General features: G+C 42.6%; 2 protein-coding genes across 3 annotated transcripts in view; one reads left to right on the forward strand and one right to left on the reverse strand.

Moving 5' to 3' along the window:
• The window catches only part of larp1 (La ribonucleoprotein domain family member 1), a 48,560-nt gene extending 42,301 nt beyond the window's left edge, over positions 1 to 6,259 (forward strand). For both annotated transcript variants that reach the window (XM_023962691.1, XM_023962692.1), the window contains 9 exons: positions 30 to 356; positions 930 to 1,053; positions 1,921 to 2,117; positions 2,206 to 2,312; positions 2,941 to 3,098; positions 3,188 to 3,332; positions 3,492 to 3,601; positions 3,694 to 3,821; positions 3,899 to 6,259. In XM_023962691.1, coding sequence (XP_023818459.1) covers positions 30 to 356; positions 930 to 1,053; positions 1,921 to 2,117; positions 2,206 to 2,312; positions 2,941 to 3,098; positions 3,188 to 3,332; positions 3,492 to 3,601; positions 3,694 to 3,821; positions 3,899 to 4,093 — 1,491 coding nt within the window. In that variant the 3' untranslated portion in view covers positions 4,094 to 6,259. The remainder of the gene's footprint in view (positions 1 to 29; positions 357 to 929; positions 1,054 to 1,920; positions 2,118 to 2,205; positions 2,313 to 2,940; positions 3,099 to 3,187; positions 3,333 to 3,491; positions 3,602 to 3,693; positions 3,822 to 3,898) is intronic.
• A 45-nt stretch (positions 6,260 to 6,304) lies between these two features.
• faxdc2 (fatty acid hydroxylase domain containing 2) lies at positions 6,305 to 21,129 on the reverse strand. Its single transcript, XM_004076047.4, has 9 exons — positions 21,040 to 21,129; positions 19,230 to 19,273; positions 14,956 to 15,053; positions 12,938 to 13,041; positions 10,203 to 10,324; positions 7,478 to 7,683; positions 7,289 to 7,394; positions 7,045 to 7,211; positions 6,305 to 6,826 (listed from the first exon to the last, which is right to left on the reverse strand). Exons 1-9 carry the CDS (start codon positions 21,062 to 21,064, stop codon positions 6,670 to 6,672), a joined length of 1,029 nt encoding a protein of 342 aa, XP_004076095.1. The 5' UTR covers positions 21,065 to 21,129; the 3' UTR covers positions 6,305 to 6,669.
• Positions 21,130 to 24,495: the final 3,366 nt, after the last annotated feature.

Below are 24,495 nucleotides of genomic sequence, written 5' to 3' on the forward strand. Positions count from 1 at the left end.
CTGAGTATCGTGTTTGTTTGTGGGGTCAGGACGGAGCCGAGCAGGACGAACCAGAGGAGCTGGACTTCATGTTCGACGAAGAGATGGAGCAGATGGACGGACGCCGCAACACCTTCACCGACTGGTCAGACGAAGAGACGGACGGCGAGCTGGATGACCAGGACGTCAACAAGATCCTGATCGTCACGCAGACGCCGCCCTACCTGCGGAAGCACCCAGGCGGCGACCGCACCGGACACCACACGTCGCGCGCCAAGCTGACCAACGAGCTGGTCAAGGTCATCAACGACGGGCTCTTCTACTACGAGCAGGACCTGTGGGACGCCCCCTATGAGCCGGAGTACGCCACCATCAAGGTGAGGCGGCTTTATGGTGGTGAAAAGGGAAAAAGAGCAGAGTCATGCATGGAGGCCTTCCAGCGGTGGCTCTCCTTCAGTTGCAGCTTTTTCTGGATCCGGACCCAAAGCAGAGCACAGAAGCTGCCTTTTTGTCCGCTTTTTTGTTGCCGCTGCCGCCCATTGTTGCATTGTTGGGCTCTGTGTGGGACCTTCACGCGCTCGCCAACACACATCCAGCAGCCTGTGGAACACACGCCGCTCGTTTATAAATAGACCCCAAACGGCGGGGTGCCAGGGGGGAGGCAAAGATGGCCGCGGACCGATCCCTGGAGAGTCTCTGGAAAGAGAGGCCGAGTATGAGTGTGAGTGGAGCTGCTGCTCTCAGGACAGACGGGTTTGTGTGGAGCTGCTGTTTGTGGCGATATGAGGGTGAAACGCTTCTTTAAGGCCGCCATGTTCTGCTGCTGCCTGTCTGTCTCCAAACTTCTGCGGATGAGGTCCGCCGACGGAGATTCCCCTTCCGCCGCTGCCGGTCGCTTCCTCCGCTCCCTCTACTCACGCTGCGGGTTTCTGTCTTTTCTTTGCTTCCAGCAAGAGGTGGAGAACTTCAAGAAGGTCCACCTGATCAGCCGGGAGCAGTTCGACTGCCTGACCCCAGAACCCCCCGTCGACCCCAACCAGGAAGTCCCCCCCGGACCCCCGCGCCCCCAGCAGAGTAAGCAAACCCAGACAAAATCAGCAGATTATGTTTTACTAAAAGCTTTAAACTAAAATCTGTTTTGACCAGGACAATAGTTTCTCCTTTTTTTTTTATTTAGGAGAAATTTAGGTTTTTAATCTTTTTTTAAAAACAGATTGAGGTGCAAAGCAGTTAGAAAAAAATCAAAAAAAAGTGACAAGATTTCGACACAGAAACCTGAAACTACTAACTTTGTTAATATATTATTATGTAAATATTGCATTTTCTAAAAACAGATTCAAGTCGAACTCAAAACTAATCATGTTTTTGTAGTTTTAACATGTTCTGATGGCATCTTTCCGATGATGGAGGACAAATGTTAATGTCTTTATTTAATCTAAATGTTATGTCTTTATGGGTAAGGAAGTGTTCTCCCTGAAGCTTAAATTCTGATGCTTCCACTTGTAAACCAATGTAAGTCTTTGTTTTTTCTCGTCTCCGCTTGAATCTGTTGCTCTGCAGAAACTATGTCCTAGAAAACGTCTTTGCGTATTTAATTTTGGCTAAAAACAGGTTAATCATAATTATAAAACCACTGGGAACGCTTTGAAAATAGATCAAATCATGACTGGAGTGGGACTTTGACGGTGTGCAGCCTCTTGTTTTTCAGTCATTCATTGACATAAACGCTTAAATGACACAAATAAAGTTCATAGTTTCACTTTCTGATTCCCAGGAACAAAAATTAAAGCTGTCATTTACTCTACTTCAGCTTTCAAAATGATTAAAGAGTAGTTTTTGAAATGGGGTCACATTTATCAGAGTGCTCCTCCTCATCGGCGGCGTGTCGTTCTTCTCTCTGCAGTTTAAAGCTCACTTCTTTAGCGTCTCGTCGTGTTTCAGTCCCCACAGATGCTTTGGCAAACAAACTTTTCGGCGCCCCTGAACCCTCCTCAATGGCCCGCTCGCTACCCACAACCGTGCCTGACTCGCCAAACTACCGGACGCCGCGGACTCCTCGCACGCCGCATCGTAAGGACCCCACCATGACGCCTCGCTTCTACCCGGTGGTGAAGGAGAGCCGGCCTGTCGACGCCAAGGTGAGACGGCGGGGGCAGGTGGGGTTGATGTGAGGAGGTTTCCCGAGGGGAACTCCTTCACTCACGCTTCAGAGTCTTCCTCTTCCAGACTCCCAGGAAGAGGAAGACCAGGCACAGCTCCAACCCCCCCATGGAGTGCCACGTGGGCTGGGTGATGGACTCCAGAGAGCACCGGTCCCGCACCGCCTCTGTCAGGTGAGTTGCAGAGGAAGCATCATGGTATGGGACTGCTGAGTCTTTCTATCCACCAGCAGATCTTTTTTTTCGTTCAATTATGCTGGACTTATTTTTCTATAAAGGTTTAAACAAGAGAGAAAATTGTGAAAACGTTTTTCTGTCTGAGAAGAGCCCGTCAAGCGTGTAGCGGCGGCTTCTACAGCCTTAAAACAGACTAAATGAGGGAACGGTGTGTTCACAAAGGATTCTATTCCTGGTTATTCCAGTCACATGACTTGGTCAGGACACTCAACATGTGGTGGTTTTTGTGTAGAATGTTGTGTTGAAAACGGACCAAAGCTCTGTAGAAGGAAATGGATCGTTGAAGAAATGCATCATGGGAAGCTTGGTGTTTCGTCATTCTGGATGAAGAGTCCACCTCTCATCTCAGTGGTTGAGCACGGTGGTGGAGGCATGATGATGTGGGCTTGTGTTGTACAGAGGTAGAGCATCAACAGACGTATTCAAAACCGTGTCAGACGGATAACCCTTGAGCTGTCTTGTGGGGAGTGGGGTCATCTGGACCCCACAAGACAGCTCAAGGGATAAGAAAGAGTTTGGGGAGCTTAGGATGATCATGTTGGATCGTGTTTACTGTCCCTCGCAGCTCCAACGCCAGCCCGTCAGAGGGCACCCCCGTCATGGGCAACATCGGCTGCACGCCTCAGTCCCTCCCCAAGTTCCAGCACCCGTCGCACGAGCTCCTGAAGGAGAACGGCTTCACGCAACACGTCTACCACAAATACCGCCGGCGCTGCCTGAACGGTAGGTGTCTCCGCTGCGTCCGCGTGCGTCCGCCTCTTCCTCTGAGGAGCCCTGACCTCGTTCTCCTGCCTCCTCTCCGCCCACCGCAGAGCGGAAGCGGCTGGGAATCGGCCAGTCGCAGGAAATGAACACGCTCTTCCGCTTCTGGTCGTTCTTCCTGAGGGATCACTTCAACAGGAAGATGTACGAGGAGTTCCGACAGCTGGCGCTGGAGGACGGGAAAGAAGGTTACAGGTGAGCATCTGATCTGAAAGGTGGTTCACCTTTCTTTAAAATGGAATGGGATCTGCAGACGGACTCTGAGGTTTCTGATGCCGTCTGAGCTGAGCGGCTGCAACCGTTGATCCCTGGTTGCTGGTTTGAGTCCGTTCCTCAGCTGTGTTTGTGCTGCAGGTATGGTCTGGAGTGCTTGTTCAGGTACTTCAGCTACGGGCTGGAGAAGAAGTTCAGGCCGGACATCTTTAAGAACTTCCAGGAGGAGACCATCAGAGACTACGAGGCCGGTGAGGAGGACGTCTGCTGCTCAGAGTGGAGCTTCAAGATGGCGGTTGTTCAACCCGCAACCTTCTTCAACCTGTCTGCTTTGTCACCTCAGGCCAGCTTTACGGGCTGGAGAAGTTCTGGGCGTTCCTCAAATACTCCAAAACAAAGACCTTGGAGATTGAGCCCAAACTCCAGGAGCACCTGAAGAAGTTCAAACGCCTGGAGGATTTTAGGATTGATGTAGGTGGAAGGGAGGCGGGGTTTGTTTGAGTTGGAGGCGGAGTTTGTTCACCTAAAGCCGTTCTTTTTGGTTCCAGCCCCCGATGGAGGACGGAGGCCGCCGGAGACACCCGTCCAGCGGGGAAGGTCGACGCCGAAACCCCTCCCAGTCTTCCAGCCGGCCCCACAGCCAGGCGGGGGCTCATGGCCCCGCTGCCAAGGAGGATCCAAAGCCCAGCGGCCAGAAAGCCCCCGCCCCCATCGCCGAGCCAGACGCCAAAACGCTGAAATAACCAGCAGAAAGTCACCAGCCTCCATGGATCAGCTCAACCACGGCTGGGAGCCCACGGCTCTTTGTGCGCCACAGGAGGGGAGGGGGGGCTCCTCACTCACGCATGACACCCCCGCCTGGCAGCATCGCTGATAGAAATCCTTTTTGTCATGTTTTGCTTTTAGAACTTCCTAAATCAGACAAGAGTTAAAGGATCACAGTTTCTCCTCCAGCAGCTCAGCGGCTGCTTCCTTTTTTCCTTTTACTTTTCTTCTTCAGTCTGAGGCCCCCAGCCCTCGGTCTTTGGGACCCCCTCCTCTTCTATCATCTGTCCTGCTGGTTGAAACTGTTTGGTTCCCCTACCAGATGTTGGATTACCGATTTGCTCATCAGTGTGGGGAGGAGTACTTGAAAGCCCCCCCCCCTCCGCTGGAGGCGCCCCGCCCTCAGCATCCAACTGGACCAAAGTGGTGTGAAGCCAGGTGCTGTGTGTCAGGGGCCGAAAAAAAAACGCATTTCATTTACTTTGTGGACGGGGGAAACCAGAAAACAACCAAAATAGAAAAAAAAGACTTGTTTAAACCCCGCGCCATGATGGACAAGCAGATTTGAGAGTTGCCTTATTTAATGGTTTTAGTGCTTCTAAGTCTCTGCAGCATCAGTTCCCACAGCTGCCACTAGATGGCGCGTTTCTGCCAAACCTCCCTCCTTCCCAAGTCTCCACAGGTCTTCCAAACAGAAGTCTGTTACGTCCACAAGCTCCCTCTGTGGGGCAGCTTGGGGCTTTTTTTTTTGTTGTTTTTGAAAACGGATCTTCCCTGTGACCCCCCACCCCCCCACCCCACCCCAGGAGGACACAAGGCATCCATCCATCATCCATCCATTCATCCATCCATCCATCCGTCAGCAGTGCTTTGGGGACTGGAATTTTCAATCTGAAGTACTTGAAGAGTGGATGGTGGCGATCAGCTGCTGTCATTTACAGGCGTGAACACTAACGGTGTGGTCAGGTACAGGCGCCGGCACGAATCCCAGACCCCATTCTGTGGTCTTTTTTCATCCGAGTCGTCCCACGTTCTGGAGGAAAATCCTCCCGACTCCTAAACTGATGTCAGATCCTGTCCTCCTCCTCCTCATGTAAATGTGAATTTGACCGATGAAGAGAAACGATCTCAACTCCCGTTTATTGTTTATAGATCAGATTCTATATTCGCCTTATATGTGTACGAATTTTTTTTCTTTCTTTGTTTAAAATCTTTTATTGCTTTTTAATTTCCGCTTGCTGTGTTTCTAGTGCTGTTATGCTGGAGGCCAGGTTTGAACTCAAACATCCGGACGTGCTTTTCACACAAAAGGGAATTCGGGGAGTCGGCAGGTCTTTGAAAAAACAGAAAAGATGGTTTGATAGAAGAAACCAGAGCAAACATTTCCAGGCGATCAAACCCTCAACCTCCAGTTTTCCCTCAGAATGTGTGACGAGTCTGAAAATGCACACAAGTATTTAGTTTTGGGGGTTGAAGTTTTGGAGAAAATCTCAAGTCTTAACGTCTGCATTTGACGGTGCAGCTCCAAACGAAACTGTGCCTGTTCGTCTCCAGCGTTCGGCCGTCGGTCACAGAGGCGGACGGCGCCGCCGGTGTCCGGGATTCTTCAGGTTCTGTCCTCGGCCTCCGCTTCAGAGGCATCAGAAGTGTTTACTGGACTGCTCCTCCTGAGAAAACCCACTTTGTTCCTCTGAGCGAGCGCGGTGGACGTCTGAATGTTTGAGCCCCTCCCTCCCTCCATCACGCTGCTACGCGTCCGCACAGACTCTGGAAGGAGCCGGACCGGAGCGGAGCGGGAGGCCGCTCGGAGCAAACGAGGCTGTTAGGATGTCTGGGGATGCGAATTCTAAAAGGACTAATTCCAGAAAGCCATACGAATAAGAAACAACCATCCTAGTTCATCACCTTCTATTCTAGGCTTGTCATGAGGAAAAAAAAGACAAAAACGCAGAAAAAAGGAACAAAAAAAATATATAAAATGGAAAAATGTAAAATACTTGAATGAGATCTTGTATAAAACATTTAATATTCATAATATCTGCTTTGTAGGCTGATGTGATTCACTTAGTGTTATTTGTAATTTGTAGTAATTATGCTTTCCTTTAAATAAAAAAAAACATAAAACGGACAAAAAAACCTGAAAATTCTGTTTGCTGTGTGTTTTTTTTTTTTAATGACGAACAAGAACATCACATTTTTCAAAATTTATTCAAAACCATTTTTCTGCAGCATTATAGAAAATATACATTTACATAAAAGTTCCTTTTAGTATATAGGTCTAAGTGCTTCCCCAGAGAAAAGTGCATCAGTATTTAAGTGAATGCATCACAAGTTTGGCAAAACAGTTTCATGTTTGGACTGAATTTCCTGTAAACGGTTACATACTGTTCAAATGTTTGTTAAAATCAAGCTGAAAAGAACCAGAGAAACCCCGGTTTCTCAATTTGGATCAATCAAAACCTAATTAAGAGCGATTGGGAGAGCAGCATCTCTCTCTGCTTACATGAAGACCCCCTACAGTGGTTTCCTGAACGTCCCTGGAGGTCGGAGGGGGTCACTGACCCTTCTTGGGATGGTCTGGGATGCTGTGCGTCAGCGGCGTGAGGCTGGTCAGCAGCATGTGCCTCTCGTACTGCTTGGTCTGCTTGAATTTGGCGTCCGTGCCGTGGAGTCTGTCCAGAACGCCAAAAACCCCGTAGCACTGGTTGAACCTGAAAGGAGCAGCTGTTATTTCAGAAACGAACAGGTGGAGCAAAAGGAGCTGTGGGTGGAGCTTAAGGATGGAACAAAAAAAGTTTGAATTTAGTTCAATGTAGTAGCAGATTTCAAAAGTAGCTTTTCTAAAGATCTTTCAGATGTTATTGATTGTTTTCATCCCGTTTTCCAGAGATCTAGACGTTGTGTCCTGAATTTGGACTTGCAGGCTCACTTTAGATGATGGAAGTCATGGAACTCCGGGGAGGGCAGGAAGGGGAGGTGGTAGCCACAGTGGGAGATGGTGGTGCTGATGAGAGCCACACAGTACCACATGCAGGTGGTGGACAGGTGAGAGCCCAGGAGGACCGGCCCGATCATCACGGGCAGCGTGTTGGAGATCTAAGGGGGGGAACGCCCACATTCAGACTCATTCCAAACCTTTGGCCATCGACTGGGGACCTGGGACAGTCGCTTACCACGTGCTCCAGAGGATGAGCGTAGATGGAGATCACGCCGATGGGAGCCGTCCACTCGTGGTGCTGCTTGTGGAAATGCTTGTAGAGGCTGGGGTGGTGGAACAACCTGAGAAATAAAGCATCACATCTGCTACCCTGACAAATTCAAGTATGCGATGAACTCTGCATTTCAAAATAAAAGCCCCCTGCCTGTGCGAGTAGTAAAACAGAATTTCTTCAATGATGGAGAAAACCCCGAGCTCCATCAGACCCCAGTGGAAGGTGGGGAGCTCAGGCCCACAGGGGTTTCCTCTCCAGGTCATCAAGTAGTAAACCCCCACCGCCATGGGCCCCGAGATGAACACGTGGTTGAAGATGACGGTCTTCAGGGCCTGACGCAGCTTCACCGGATCCACCTGCAAGGTGACAGAATAAGGGCACACAAGAAACAAATCTTATTTTTAGGCTCCGCGTGCAGCAGCTAAGAGACGATGCTGATGTTGGACGATAAACTGAGGATTTCTAGTTTTAAAATCTCAGGCTGATGTTTTTTTTCCAACCAGATGTATCTATGACCTTTGGACTCTGGTTACAAACATGATACGCCGTCATCCCCCTGCAGTGTATAGAAAGGAACCTTTGGACATGGTAGTTTGATAATGGTTGCAGATATTTTCACCATCATCAGTAATTTTATGCTTCTTACATTTTCTGGTATGTTGCTTCTGCTTTGCTGGAGGTTGAGAAACAGGCAGAACCGCTGCAGCTCCTAACGCTGTTCTTGTTTGGGGGGGTGGTGTTGGTCCACATGGCTATTAAGGGTGGATGAAGACTGAGTGGGACTTTCTGGTACCTCGTTAAACCAAATTAGGAGAACAGAGAGTGGACAAAAAACACAAGTGGAGTTCCACAAGGCACCGTTTAGGACCCACAGCTGTGAATATGACGTGCAAAAAGTTAACGAGGGGGGAGCTTAGTATTCAATTCAATTTATTTGTATAGCCCAAAATCACAACAACAGTCGTCTCGATGGGCTTCGAAGTAAAACATGAACTCAAAAGGATCATGAATACAAAGAGTTCAATAGGAAAATACTAAAATGAACTAACAAACTGACTAAGTATACTGGCATCCCTGCCCTTAGACCCCCCTTCGCGGTAATCTCGAAGGTATCTCTGCACTTAGTATATTAATACCATTCCAGAATGTGGGACATTTGTTCTGGTTCAGAATGGCAGCAGCTAAAAGGCTGTAGGTCTGCGCTGCCACATAAAATCAAGTCACCTGAGGAAACATAGCAGATCTTTCTAAAAAGCCTCAATGTTTTTCTTCACCACGACAGATAAAGGGTTGGTTGGAGGAAAAAAACGTTGGTTCCATTGGTTTTATGTCATTCTTGCTTTTATTGTTAGTAATCTGTCTACTATTGAATTAATATATTAACTACAGGTTCCCAAAAGAGATTAATTTAAGTAAAACATGTTTAACATCGAATATGCACAAACAATTACATGTGGAGTTCCTCAGGACTTTGTTCTGGGCCCCCTATTTTTTTTTATTTTACACATGCTCCTATTGTTAGTATTCTGACTACAATAAAATTAATTTCATATTTACAGGTGCCCAATAAAATGTAATTAGAATAAACTTGGCTCAACAATGATTATGTTTAACTATTACACAGGGCTTTTTTTCTGGGCCCCATTAATTCATGCCTCCATTTGTAATATCTCCAAGTATAAAAATGTTTGATATATCCTACCATCAATTTGCAAAAGAGACTTTATTAAAGTGCATTTCAGTTTCAGTTATTCAGCTTTAAAAAGTGGTACTGAATGTTCTGCCACTTGATTAAACTTGGGTCAATTTAATGTCAAATTCTATAAATGACCTTTAAGATCCACTTAAGGTCATTTAATTTCAGGTTAGGTGTGTTTTAGAAAAAGATTCAACTTTTTTAAATATTCAGGAGCAATTAAGTTCTACTCCATGGATGAGTCATTTCACTCGTTTTCATTACAGTAAGTTGGGGGAGTTTTGTGGCATAACTTGTAATTAAGTCTTTCCATTAAGGTTTGGCCTTTGAACTTCACTTTCACTTTTATAACTAACACGTGTTGTAGTTCTGGACCCGTTTAAGCCCATCGTACTACTGGACGAGACATTTGAACCACAAATTGAGAGCAGGAAAATGCAGCTTTTTCTTTCCGATTAGTTAGAGTAAACCGTTTTTTTTTTTAACCTAAAGCATCAGAACGTCTAATCCACACATCGATGATCAGCTTCAAGCCTCTGATCATGATGGATCACAGAGGAAGCAAAGGCGCACAGCGACCACATCCTCTCCCAGAAAGCAGTTGGATTAACGATCAATGATTCTGTTTCAGGTCAAGTTTCTCACCAAAACAAACAAGCTTTCGTGTTGACACAAAGCTGACCATCCAGCAGGTTTTACAGCGCCTGAACTCTAAACCGTTTAGTGAAACTAGTTTTTTTTAAGTCGAGGTCCAAACTAAAAAAAAAAAGCAGGACAAACTGTTTTTCTATCGTAAAGCAGACAGTTTTTCCTGATGTTTTTATGCTTCCTGTGTGTGCACCGTGTTCCTGTCTGTAATCTCCAACAGATAACAACTAATGTGATTAATTTTTACCAGGCCTCTTATCTGGAACGTCGGCCTTCGTCTGTTCCACTGCAACCACGTCAGTATTTCAAACACGGCGGACTTTGCTCTGAGAGATCTGGACTCATCAGAACCTCCTGCTGATGTACACAAGTTTTTAACACAACTGACTCTAACAAAGATAAGATTTCTGAACGGAAGTGTATCTGCTTTCATCTTAAGAAAATGTCAAAGTGTGTTAAAGACTTAGATTTTGAACTCAAACGGGACAAATTCTGGATATGATTTCGAGGAGTCAGTGGGGCTCAGCTTACCGGCTCATTCTTGTTCATCTGGATCCGGTAGCGAGTGATGAAGGACAGTTTTCCGGTGGTGTCCACCAACAGCAGCAGACCGTTTGAAACCCAGAACGCCACGGTGGGGGCAAACATCGTCCCTGTCCAGGAAAATGTGAACATTGGTTCATGCAGGACATCTGGGTTCCACAGACATTTCCGTCATTACATTGATTCTTTAACAGGAACGTTTTAGTTCGATCATATCTATGATTGTTTCACACTTTTTAAAGTACATCTAAATACAAGCTGTACAAATGTTTGTGTTAGAGTTATATAATTATCATTTGCTTGCACACTATAATCTCCATAATATGATTGTCTCATTTCTATCTTTTCAGTAAGAAAACAATGACTTGAAAAGTTCTGATTATACAAGAATATGATGTTCCTGTTGTTTCTGATTAAATGACCCACATTCATGTCTGCAACCTTCAGTTTTCAATAAAAGAAGGCTTCATGCACTAGGATGGCAGAACTCCTCTGTGACAGTTTGCGCTGTCACAGACCGATTCTCCTTCTGCAGAAGTCTAGCAAAAATTCTCATGTCCTGTGTGGTTCTTCTCTTTATTAAGGAAAAAGTCAAAACCCTGACAGTTTGTACAACTGTGTTTTGTGAGCCGCCGCCAACTTGAGCCTCTCCTTCCGCCTCAAATTTTTTCATACTCTCACTTTTGGTAGCAACAGCCTTCAAACAGATTTTGCAGTTTGTTGCTTCCAGTCTGAAGTTGCAAAACGGAGCCAGTTCCATAGATCGACACTGTTCCTTTCATGGGAAAAAGCTCCTCTTTGCCATTTTCATATTTGTACATTCCAAGAGACCTTCCTCAAAACAATGGAAGGTCAAGAAACCCAACAAATCCAGATTTTACCAAAAATTTAAATAGAAATTTGAAATAATCAATCAAATCGATTTATTGCCCAGCCCTACATTTTAGTCTAAAATTTAGTTGTAAAACCAATTTTTTTATATTTCTCCACATAACTACACCTGCCACAAATACAGTGGGGTAAAAAAGTATTTAGTCACCCACCAAATTGTTCAAGTTAAAAAAATGAGAGAGGTCTGCAATTTTCATTCCAAATATCCAGTTTTTCTAGATAAATGGTGTAAAAGGAAGAAAAAAAACCCTCTGGAGCTTAATACTCAAATCAGCCGTGGTGCAGCGATAGGGCGGTTGCCCTCTTATTAGAAGATTGCAAGTTCAACTCCCTCCAAAGATTGTCTATGGGGTTGAGGTCTGGAGACTGACTGGGCCTCTCCAGGACCTTGAAATGCTTCTTATGAAGCCACTCCTGTTTCACCCTGGCAGTGTGTTTGAGATCGTTGGCATGCTGACAAGCCCCGTTTCATCTCAATGCCCTTTGCTGATGGAAGGAGGTTTTCACTCAAAATATGATGATACACTGCCCCATTCATTCTTTCCTTTACATGGATCAGTCGTCCTGGTCCCTTTGCTGAAAAACAGCCCCAAAGCATGATGTTTCCACCCCCATGCTTCACAGTAGGTCTGGTGTTCTTTGGATGCAACTCAGCATTCTGTCTCCTCCAAACAGTAGAGTTCTTCCCAAAAAGTTCTATTTTGGTTTCATCTGACCACAGGACATTCTCCCAATCCTCTTCTGGATCATCCAAATGCTCTCTAGCAGACTTTAGACTGGCATGCACATGTACTGGCTTTAGCAGGGGGACACGTCTGGCCCTGCAGGGTTTGAGTCCCTGGTGGTGTAGTGTGTTACTGATGGTAGCCTTTGTTACTTTGGTCCCAGCTCTCTGCAGGTCCTTCACTAGGTCCCCCGTCTGGTTCTGGGATTTTTGTTCACCGTTCTTGTGATCATTGTGACCCCATGGGGTGAGAACTTAGGGGGAGCCCCAGATGGAGGGAGATTCTCAGTGGTCTTGCATGTCTTCCATTTCCTAATAATTGCTCCCACAGTTGATTTCTTCACCTCAAGCTGCTTTCGTGTTGCAGATTCAGTCTTCCAGCCTGGTGCAGGTCAACATTTTGGTCTCTGGTGTCCTTAGACAGCTCTTTGGTCTAGGCTATAGTGGAGTTTGGAGTGTGACTGTTTGAGGTTGTGGACAGGTGTATTTTATATAAATAACCAGTTTAAACAGGTGTCATTAATACAGGTAACAGGTGGAGGACAGAGGATCCTCTACAGAAGAAGTTACAGGTCTGTGAGAGACAGAAATCTTGCTTGTTTTTAGGTGAACAAATACTTATTTTCCACCATGATTTACAAATAAAGTCTCTTCATCCCTTCTGCTATCCTAGACACTTTACCGTTGGGAGTTGGGTCATCTAGACCCACTAGACAGTGCTCTGAACCTTTTTTCTTCAATGATTTGTGATCTTCACTGGTGTCCATGGATTACATGTAATCTTTCCACCTTTCTCCACCTTTGTCATGGTAGGGAGAACACGTCAATGTAAGGGTGGGGTCATCAAAGATAGCACAAGGGTTAACTGTCATCAAAACATCAAGACTCTGCTGCGCCTTCTGGGAAAAAGTCATGCGTGTCCACTTCACAAACACGTGAGCCGAGTTTCTGTTACGTCTCCACATTCCTGACAGAGCTGTGTGAATCTATGAAAGCCCTTTCCCGTGTCAAGGGGCAATTGTCTTTTCTCAGCTGACAGACGATCGCTGAGTTCCTCTGCAGATCGAGATTCATTGGGATTTTTCAGAAGAACAGATTTATTTCTTACCCATGAAGAACAAAGCAGCTTCATGACCTTCAAAGGCCAAGTACAACTTAGTCCATAGGTTCTGCCAGAAGTCTCCTGACGCTCCCCAGAATTTCTGAAGGTGCCTGCAGGAAGAAAGTGATCAGGCTTCAGTCATGAACTCACTTTCCTTACTGATAAACATTTTGGTTTTTTTTAACCTTGCACGAAATAAAAACAAAAAATCTCTAGAAACATGTTCTGCTCTAGTCCTGCTGAGTGTTGGGTCACATCACTGCGTTTATTTCATTTTAAAGTCCCACTCTGATCTTCTTTTGATCAATTGCAAAAGTGTTTCCAGACATCTTTTTTAATTATGATTATGCCGTTTTTAGGCAAAATCAAAAACCTTTTACTAGGGCAGGGGTCGGGAACCTATGGCTCGCGAGCCATATATGGCTCTTTTGATGGTCACATGTGGCTCGCAGACAAATCTTTAATTCAAATTTTTTTTCTTCATTAGACCAGTCCTTCTCGTGCGCGATGCGATGGCAGAGGCGCGCAGTAGTAGCGGTGCTTAGAGAGACAAATCTGCGCCAGCACTAGTATAAGTTTAAAATTGTCTATTAATTCACAGAGTTTGTACCACCCGGAAACCTGTGAATTGCCGTGCGTAAAACTGCGCGCTCCCGTCTCTGAGAAAGAGCGCGCAGTTGCGGGGACGGGATGTGTGAGGGAGAAAGCAGAGGGGGGGGCTGAGGTGTTGTGGGGACCGGCAGCAGGTGAATCGCGCAGGGATTGTAAATAGGTAAAACCCACTGCCTGTCACTCACTGCAGCGTGTGAATGTGTGTTTGGCTCCAGGTCCGCATGTGAGCAGTCTGTCTCACATCTACAAAACATTCATACCAACCTAAGATCACGTTTAAAGTCTCAACGCCTGCATGAAGCAGAAACTCACCACGTAAACCAGACTAGACCATCAGCAAAACTACCACGAGAAATACTCATCATTTATTAGAAACAGCATAACAATGTTATTAAAAAGAATCCACAGACTTATTGTACTTTAAAAATGTTGAAATTACATCAAATGCACACATTCACTTGTATTTTAGTTTTAAACATATTGTCGCGGACTGAGTTGGATGGCTGTTGGGCCGCGTTAAAAGTTCTGGAGTTCATGGAACGCATCGATCATGCAGAGATCTGATTGGCCCTCAGTTCTGTCGCTCAGCCTGTTGTTAGGTAGTTTGGACCAATGGGGTTCAGCTATGGGCCGAATAAGGGAAAGGGGAGGGCTGCAGCGGGAGCAGGGGAATATAAAGTTGGGAGACGCGCTCTCGTCTCGTCTCGGCGGGAGAGATTCAGGAGCTGCTGAATTAATTGTACGGCGTTTGTTGTGGTCTGCAGTAACCAGAATTAAGAACCTTAAAAGAGGTTAAGTCTCCGTGCCTCAGTGTGGGAAAGGGACACTACATTATTGTATGGCTCTTTCGAAATTACATTTCAAAATATGTGGCGTTTATGGCTCTCTTGGCCAAAAAGGTTCCCGACCCCTGTACTAGGGCATCGTTTCTGCAGAGCAGCAGTTGGAAATTCACCTCCAAGTTGTGCTTGAGCCCCGTCCAGCATATTTTCTACATAATACATATAATCTTTATCAAACGGCATTTTTTCATCTGCTCCTGATTTATGATTTGAATAAAAAATACTCAGAAATGCATTTTTAATCATGATGGTCTTATGTTCTCCATCATCAAAAAAAGCCACAAGAACATGTTAAAAACAGCAAACCCAGCATTTTCATCAGAGTGGGTCTTTAAGCCACGTTCCACCGCGTTCTAAAGAGCACCTGGAGGAAAATCTGCATGAATCAGGAACAGAAGTTCATGCAGACTTCATTTAGTCTGAATTGTTGTCTTTTAGTTTGCTGTGTTGTGTCTGAACTGGTTCCACGTCGTTTTGTTTAGAAACAGAGAAGAAGCTTTGCTTGGTTTCAAAGAGCCTGTTCAGTCTTTACAGCCTGAAGAGGCCGCTGCTGCAGTGCGGACATCCCACCAGGTCACGGAGTTGCCGAATGCAGCCAAGAACAAGATTCCGGATCCGATGACGACGGCGGCCTTTTTCACGGAGTCCCACAGGCCTCCAGAAGCTTCCTGAGCAGAAGAAAAGAGTGTGAAGAGGATGCTGAGCTGTTTCCAGGTAAAAGGAGTTTTCAGAGGCTTTTGCTGGGAGTCTGTCGTTACCAAACCAGGTGCAGACATTTAAAAAAGAACAAATGACTTATGGCTGCCGGTGATTTATACTGGGACTGGTTAAATTCAACTTCTAGTGAACTTAAAGTATTTTTTGATTCCATCAATCTCACTCAGTTAGTGACTCTACCCACCAGGCCAGAAAAGTTCACATTAACTGATCTGGTTTTAACAAACATGCCGCATACATTTTCTTTGCTTGGTGTCTTCTGTAATGATTTAAGTGATCATTGTGTTGTTGCTGTTTGCAGAAACACTAAAATTCCTAAATGTAAACCACGTATAGTTTGTAAGAGGAATCTTAAACATTTTAGTGAGCAAGCTTTTCATCATGGTTTGTCATTAGTTAAATGGGAAAATATTGCTCTACTGCCAGACGTAGGGCTGTAATAGAGCATGGGACAAGGCAAAGACAAACTGATTCGTCCACTGATTGGTCTGTGTTTGAACAGCTTAGACATAAGTGTACTTCTGTCATAAAAAAGGCCAAATCTGAATATTTTTTGCCTGTCAATACTGAGAACCTTAATAACCCACAGAACTTCTGGAATGTGATCAAGTTTCTCTCTGTGACTAATATGAATCAAGGAATTCCTACTTGTGTTGTTAAAGATTCAGTCGTTGATGATAAAACTGAAGTCCTGAATTGCTTTGATGAGCATTTTTTATCATCAGGTTCCTTGTTTGATTCTGCAGGAAAGTCCTCAACAAACCCTTGCACAGAATCCCCCATGTTTTCTGGGGACCCATTCAACTTTGTACCTTTTACTGTGCATGAAGTGCATAAAGCCTTAAAGGCATTTATTGGATCACAGAAAACCTCCTGGGCAAGACTTAACGGAGCCTTACTTATTTAAACTGGCAGCAGATTTTACTGCAGAACCACTCACAATTCTCTTTAATCTTTCAATCAAAACTAAAGAAATTCCATCAGTTTGGAAATCAGCTTTTGTTTTCCCTTTATCGAAAGGAGGGGATCCATCCGTGACTAACTATAGGCCAATATCACATTTATGTGTTTTATCCTAAATTCTGAATCTTTAGTCTGTGACCAGTTGAAAGAATTCCTTTACTCGAATAACATTCTTTCTTGCAATCGGGTTTTTAAAAAAAAGCACAGTACCAACACGCTACTATTAATTAAGGTGATAAATGACATTATTGTGGCACTTGATCAAGAACTGTACTGTGCATCACTTTTTACAGATTTGTCAAAAGCTTTTGACACCGTTGACCATGCTGTTTTAAAAAGCAGATCACTCAGCCTTGGATTGTCAGAGCATGCAGTTGCGTGGTTCTCAAATACCTGAATAACAGGACCCAATACATTAAACAAGAAGGTCTCTGTTCTAAGTTTGTTACTATCCACAGGGGGGTGCCACAGGGCTCAGTTCTGGGCCCCCTACTATTTATGTTGCACATTAATAACTTGGGTGATAATGTCTCTGACGCTAATCTACATCTTTATGCTGATGACAAAGTTATTTACTGTTACTCTTCTCAGGCCATTGAAACCTTGCAGAAAGCTTTTAATGCGGTACAGCACTCACTTATTCAGTTAAAATTGGTTCTCAATGCTGACAGAACAAAACTAATGTTGTTTTCAAACTCAAAGAAGGTCCCTGAAACAATTCCTATGGTGTCCACCTTGGATGGAAATGTTATAGAGGTGGTTCATGAGTACAAGTACCTTGGTGTCTGGATTGATGACTCCCTCACCTTTAAACCTCACATAGAAAAACTAGTAAAAAAAACCTGAAACTTAAACTTGGCTTTTTCTTCCATAATAAGTTGTGTTTTTCTTTTGAAGTAAAAAAGCGTCTTGTCGCTGCAACTTTTTTTTATCTGCGCTGGATTATGGTGATATTCTGTATATGAATGCCTCATCTTCATGTCTCAAAAAGGTTGACACCATGTATCATGACACCATGTTCCGTGAGGTTCATCATCCTCTAGACCAGTGTTTTTCAACCTTTTCTGGGCCACGGCACACTTTAACCTTAAAAAAATCCCGCAGCACACCAGCATCAAAAATTAAAAAAAAGGAGAAACTCATAGTCTGTATTGATCCACAGCCCCTCCGCAATCTCACATGCATTTTTGAGAAAATTGTTGCAGAAAAAGCTGGAAACTGCAGCTGTTTTTTTTCTAAAAGATGCAATAAAAGATAAGTTAGAAGATTTAAAAACAGTTTGATGTGTGTTCGTTGGTTTCAAGACGTTTAACAACAGATCTCCGTATGCGCTGTCACGCTCACAACCCAATGCATCATGGGAGATGTAGTGCATGTAACGGCCGGAGATCGTTTTTCGGAGCTTCATTGTTTTGTTCACTTGTTCCACGGTCTGATACCGGATTCTGTGGAAAGCAACAGCGCAGAAGACGAGCTTTAGCTGCTATTTTTTTTAGAACTGAGCGACTTTACGAGCTAAATCGGGACAAGGAAGTGAAGACTTTAACCACTTCTGATTGGTCAGACTGATGACATGTGATTAAGCCCCTCAAGAATGATTGGTGGAGACAGTTAAAGGGACGGGACGTTTCCAAAATACAGCCGAAGGTGCAGCTGAATCGCGGTACCTTATCAAAATGTCTTTAATAAAATAAAATAAACGCAAAGAAAAAGTATTTTATGATCTTTTATATTCCTAACTCCTCAGTGTTTTATCAGGGGCTGTTTGGATGAACAGAGAGCTGAAATCCTGGAGATGGGAAATGTTTTTAGATCAGTTATGAGGGCAATTTCCCAGGGCACACTTGACCATCTCTCACGGCACACTAGTGTGCCGCAGCACACTGGTTGAAAAACACTGATCTATAGATCCATGACGCATCATTGTGACCTGTATACAAGAGTACAATGGCGGTCTCTGGCCACTAGGACATTGGTACACTTTTATTTACAAGGCCTTGCTTGGATTACTGCCTCCCTACATTTGTTCTTTAATCACAAGAAGTGTGGAATCTTATTACTCCTTAAGATCTCAAGACCAGGTGTTGCTTTCTGTTCCATTTGCTGCACAGAGCTCTGCTCCTTTTCCTTGGAATAGGCTGCAGAAAGACTGGAAACTAACTGAACTGGTATCTTTATATGTTTTTAAGAACCAGCTCAAAGCAGTAAAATGCAACTGCTTTTTATGACGTATGTGGTTTTAATGATGTTTGTCTTCATGTCTTTTTTTATTGAAATGTGATGCCTGTTGGCCAGGACTCCCTTGGAAAAGAGGTTTTTAATCTCAATGGGACTTTCCTGGTTGAATAAAGGTTAAATAAAAATAAAAAATCAGCTTCATGATAACAGCAGAACTGACTCTTCAGGCCACCTTTATTTATTTATTTTATTTTTAACACTTTAAGTTTCAATTTGCTTTGATACCAAAATGACAACAATTATAATATAAAAGCCAATCATTGGGAAAAGTAAATCAGCTCATTCTGAAGGAATTAAATCCTGGGATTGATGTCAAATTCCAACATGCCCCCCCCCCACCCCGCTCAGGCATTCGCCCTCACTACCTTCAACGGTAACCATAGCAACAACTCACCACAAATGTCAGATCGCTCTCCTTCATTTAGAGCGTACAGCATCCCAGATTCTGACGCTTTGCTATGTAGAATTCTGCAACAACAACCTCTCTCACGTCTGTCCGTGTCACAGCTCACCTTTACCTGTTCAACAGGCACATGCGCAGCTGCTTATGTCAGCAAACTAGCCGACGAGCCTGTTGCAGCTGTGGGAGGAGCAAAACCAAACCCAGCAACCATCAATTAAAAGCTGTATTTCCAGCTTTTGTTCGTGTCACTGCAGCGTTCAGTGTTTTCCCTAAAGTACTTTGATAAGATCCACTGACATCTGAACATGTTTGAAGAAATGTTCAATGTTAAGCAGACCTGGAAATTTAAAAATATTAAAGAAAATAGAAGAAATCACATGCATAAACAGAAATGTTCACATAGATAAGCATCCATAGGGGATAATGAGTTAGCAACTTGTGGTGAGACTGATTGACTAGCGACCTGCAGGGCTGCTAACATGTGAGCTGGGAAAAACCTGTGCAGCTGCTGCTGCAGACTGACCTGTCTGCGCATGCTCGCCGCCTTCCTCTCAGCTGCTCCCTTATCTGGAAACAAACACATCATTTTATCTAGATTTTTCCATAATTAATGCAAATGTTTGTTACAAGAGAGGAACAAAAAAAGATGCACATTTGGGTGTATAAAGAAAGCTGTACTTAAGTATTTTATGTTGGGCTAAATTGCTAAAAAAAGAGAATTTTTGCACAAATATGAAAATAATTTAAAAAAGACAGTGTCCTTTATCATTGCAGAGTACAAAGTTCATCAAATGTTGGTAAATGAAAAGACTGTATGTCGCAGGATTATGTATAATCTCATTATCTTGTGAGCTTTGAGTCAAATTCTTGGAAATATTATGGTGCCAGAATTATGTCTTACTTTCTTTCTGATCTTTTTAACAATGAGTAACATCAAAATAATTTAAATATTTATTGATATTAGTGCACCCTCTGGATGTGTGAAACCTCAAAACGAACACCAACAAAAAATTTTAAAGCAAAAAAGTCCACACGTTTCCACTGAAGGGAAAAAACAAAACTAGGAAATATCAACTTTTAAAAATATTTTTTTAACATTTAGCTTTTTCTCACCAGAATTAAAACTTGAACTCTATCGGTTCCTAAAAGATTTATGAGATACTCATCCATTTTTACAAAAAGTAATACAAAAGAATTCTGCAAATAAAGCAGAACCAGTTTAATTTGCAGCGATTGCCCCATTATTTTCTGCTGTGGATTCATCGTTTAGCTTACTGAATATTTTCTATCACTAATTAAACTCCTTAATAACTTTGTCCAGGATATCAAACGGCTCAGAATGTCATTTTCAGCGACTGCACTGGAAAAACTGATTTATCATCATTTAACCTCCCATTTGGACTGAACACATGAGGTCTGTGAGGTTTAGTTCACTTCTCTCCTAAATGGGATTTAAACAAAAATCCAGCAAAACAGAAGTTAAATGTGAAAGGAAATGTGTTTTTTGTAATGTGAGAGAGACATTGATCTGCAAATTCACAGGAATCTGCAAATAACTTAACTAACAGCCAACATATATGGTAATTATTCTTTTACATGCTCCTTTTAACTTTGTAATAAAAAATAAGCTTAAACTGCACAAAGTTCAGTCATTTCTGCCCACTTCATGACAGGAGGTCACATATAGATATGCAAACCTTGTATCTCCAAGTAAACATAGATTAGAATAAAAATTTAAAGTTTTTAAGACTTTGTCAAAAAATGCAAGATCTGTTGCTTAAATCCATGACCAGATTTTATTTTTCTATGCGAGAAAGTCGGATTCTTTTGTAGATTTGTTTTCCTTCAATTTAAATAAATACAACAAGGGAAAAATTAATTTGGAACAAAAACTTAACAAGAAAAAAAAACATTTTTAGTTCTAAATAATTGACTTATATGGGAAAATGGAAACAATTAAATTTTATTAGAAGACAGAAAGCTACAAAAACATATTAATCCTTTAAGGCCAGCAAACTTTATATTTAACTCCACTGTTTGTAACCGTATAACCTCTGCGTGCAAAAATGTTGAAATAAATACAATGAAACACTATAAAAAGTTAACAACATAATTTATTCCTTTATTATATAATTATTACGATGTGTTTTGAATTGGCTCCAACAACAGTAAGACCCCGGATAATTAATAAGGAGAGACCACGGAATGTTTTGCTCCTCACAGTCAGAGACAACCCGGAAGGTTTATCTGGACGCACTGACCCTCATTCTCTTCTTTTTTCTTCGCGATGTCGGCAAATGAAGCTCAAAGTAAAAACGGACGCAGAAACTCACCGCTCGCTGTCGCGTCCTCCGGCATGTTTGCTGCCTTGTTGCTGCGCCTGGCCTGCAGGTGCGCCACAAAAGCAGAGTATTTACACCTGCTGACGACTTCTGATTGGCTGGCTGCGGGTCAGCTGACTCACGCCTTAAATGGACGCCTTTTTTTAAGTCCACGTGATCTATCCAGGTGAAAGTTTAAACTCAGCACGGTGGTTGGACCGTAGCGCTGCGCGAGGTTGCTGACAAAAACAACGGTTTTCTTATATTCTAAAAAAAAAACACACACTTTAGTAATAATGACGAATAATTAGCAGAACTATAACATTTTGCTCCGAGTCCCCCATGAATATCAATGATGCCGTTTTGTAAAAACAACAATAAATCAGTGATTCTCAATCTTTTTCCAGCAACATGGAGGTGTTCATTGTGATTTATGGTTTTAGATAAGTCTCCTCTAAACAGCAAACCTCAGCTTTTAACAACCGGACCTTTAAGAGGGTTCAAATAAAAGTGGAAAGAGGATAAGAAGCAGACACAAAAAATCTCTTAAATGTGAAAAAATAAAATAGAATAGAAACAATTTTAAAGTGTGTGTGTGTGTGTGTGTGTGTGTGTGTGTGTGTGGTCCTGCTCTTTGCCATTTGTGATACTTGAAGTTACTTACTTAAAAAATATGTTATTTCAGAAGTTTCTATTGAATTGTTTTGTAAAACAACAAACAACAACTGTGTTATGACTTTATGGTGAATAACTACTACAGATAAGAAAATGAACAAACTATTAACTATTGTTGGAGTTCTCAAAGTAGCAGTGGAAGCCTGAATATGCTGTAAAATATAAAACATCATTTATCAACTATCATTAAAAATGGAAAAATGCTTAGGTAGAAGTTTTTTTTATTAATTAACATGTAAAGAATCTCCAGGGGTGCATGGATCTCATCTTCAGAATTTCTGCAATACACTAAATTCACAAAACAATAAGACACCGGGATCATTTTGCTGTTGACAAACTTCCTTAATAATATTAAGTCGATTAAGTCAGTGGGCGACCTAATCAACCTCTGGATCCACTCATACTGTTGCTCTCCTGCCCCAGAAGGATAAACTATTTATTTAACAAAGAGGAATCACATCTAGAATTTGCATTTCCATTGTATTTGCCTGGTGACTTTTCAGTCTGCAAATCTCTGCTGACAGCACACATTAGGTTAAATAAACAGCTCAATTCTGCCCTCTGGTGGAAGCAGCTTTCATTACATCAAGTTTAGGGAAAGTTTCTAAAAAATGGCAGCACAGAACCTTAAAGTTGGGTCATTCTAGATGTTTTTGTATCACAAGTCCTCATTTTTATGGATGCATTTAGATTTAAAACTTGAATTGAATCGTCTTTCATGACAGAAAAACACTGCTTGTATTCCTTTATGTGTTTTTGGGCTTTAGGTAAAACATAATATAGATGATTTCGATATTTAATAGTCCTAATGTGTTGGCATTTCCAGTGGCATCTATCAACTGCTGTCTTTGTGATCGAAGAAAATGACAGTGAATGGAATTTTCTTCTCAGTAAGCGTGTAATAATCTACCTGCATGCTATTTGAGACATTTTTGTCATTTGTGAACAAGAATTTTAATTGATTTTTGTTTCTTTACTTAAAGTATGGAAGGCATAAATAATAAATATATGGAAGGCAAAAGAGGACAATTTTTTTCGTCTCATCAGCCTCGTCATAGGAGCTTATGAGTTCAATATGTCTGCAAAACACTTTAAGACTGTGTAATGTGTTCAACATGTACCTTTTTTTGTTACATTTGAAGATAAACGTAAGTGTGGGAGTTAGGAACTTTTCCAGGAGTTCATAGGAGGAACACGTGAGAAATCGTACGCTTGTCTACTTTCAGTGAAGTTTTTTTAAATCAATATAAAGAAAAAGACAGGATAAAATGAATACAGACCTCTGATCAAATTGGTGACAAAAAACAACCTATAGTTACTTTTGTAACTATAAAGTAAAAAAACTGAAAACATCAAACCATTGTCAAGGTTATTTCTGGAGACACAACAGACACAACAGACACAACAGTACGGCCTGTCTGACCTCCTGTTTTATTCAGAATTGGTTGCCCTGGTTACAGAAAAGGATAATGAATCCAGGAGTTGCCAGGTCAGTAATTAACAATACACTTCTTGCTGCAGACATGAGAGTGTTGGTTCACAGTTACGGCTTATCATTTTGTATCCCAAACTTCCTCTGCTTTCTCAGACGTCTCCTTCCTGTTGATGGTATGTGGAGAGGAAAAATCCCAGCCCAGCAGCCTTTAAAGTGAAGGTCAACAGAGTTCAAAACAGCAGTCTGGATGATAATAAAGAAAATAAAGTTTATACATCCAACAATCATCAAATGTAAAATGTAGTCTGACTCTGAGGTCCTATTTGGGTTTGTGTGACTCACCATCATTTTTTCATGAAGTTCCAGAAAAATGAAAGTCAAAAGTCAAAGTCAGGTTTATTTGTCAATTTCTTCACATGTGCTTGACATACAAAGGAATCAAACTTACGTTTCTCACTGTCCCGTGCCAGGTCCCAGTTACTTTTTTGAATGGAATTAGTCTGAATTTGATAGTTATTTGTGTACATTAATCAACAAAATCACACTTCCTTTTTTTTAGCATCTTGAAAAACACAAAGGGGACAAATACTCGACCTATCCTATTTTTTTAACTCTATTTCGTTTTTTTTTATTTTTTAAAGCCCCATTCCAATCATCTTTTAATCTATTGTAAAAGCATTTCCTGTGGTCTTTTAATTATGATGAGGCCATTTGTGGCCAAAAAAAAAAAAAAAAGACGTAAGCCTGCCCCTGCTTCCCAACATCGTTCTATTTGCATTCTCTCCCTCTAGCTTACAGCCCCTCACACCCCCAACCAAATATATTACCTGTGCAGCAAAAATATCGAGTAATATTGTAGATACAGTTTTGAGCCAGATGTCAGCCTGGGCAAGGAAAACAAGGACGTACATGGATTTAAGCATCTACAAGTGCATGCATCAGAAAGGGGGAGAGCAGGGAGCTTGTGGCCCCGCCCATTGTAGCACCTACGTCACGGATAGAGGCTTTTTTAGCCAGCAATGTTTTGCAGTCTACTCCTTATTCACAACAATGTGATTAAAGAAATAAAAACAAACGAAGTTTCAAGCTTAATTTCCTTTTATCGTGAGAAAAATAGCAAAAGAACATGTTAAAACACCAAAAATCACATTTAAAAAAAAAATTTGAGTCAATTTTAAGTTTCACACATACATAATATTCTGACCCATAGGTTTAATTGCACCGCTACGTCCTATTAACATCAGTTATTGCTGGTGCCAACAGTGGATTGGTGTTAGAATATTCGCTCGTGAAGTTGGGCGTGTGTCAGCGCGAGGCCGTGCGCGCGTGAAGGGTTAAGCATCACCTCAGGAGCGGAT

The sequence above is a fragment of the Oryzias latipes genome, chromosome 14 (assembly GCF_002234675.1).
Source record: "Oryzias latipes chromosome 14, ASM223467v1".
Taxonomy (NCBI): domain Eukaryota; kingdom Metazoa; phylum Chordata; class Actinopteri; order Beloniformes; family Adrianichthyidae; genus Oryzias; species Oryzias latipes.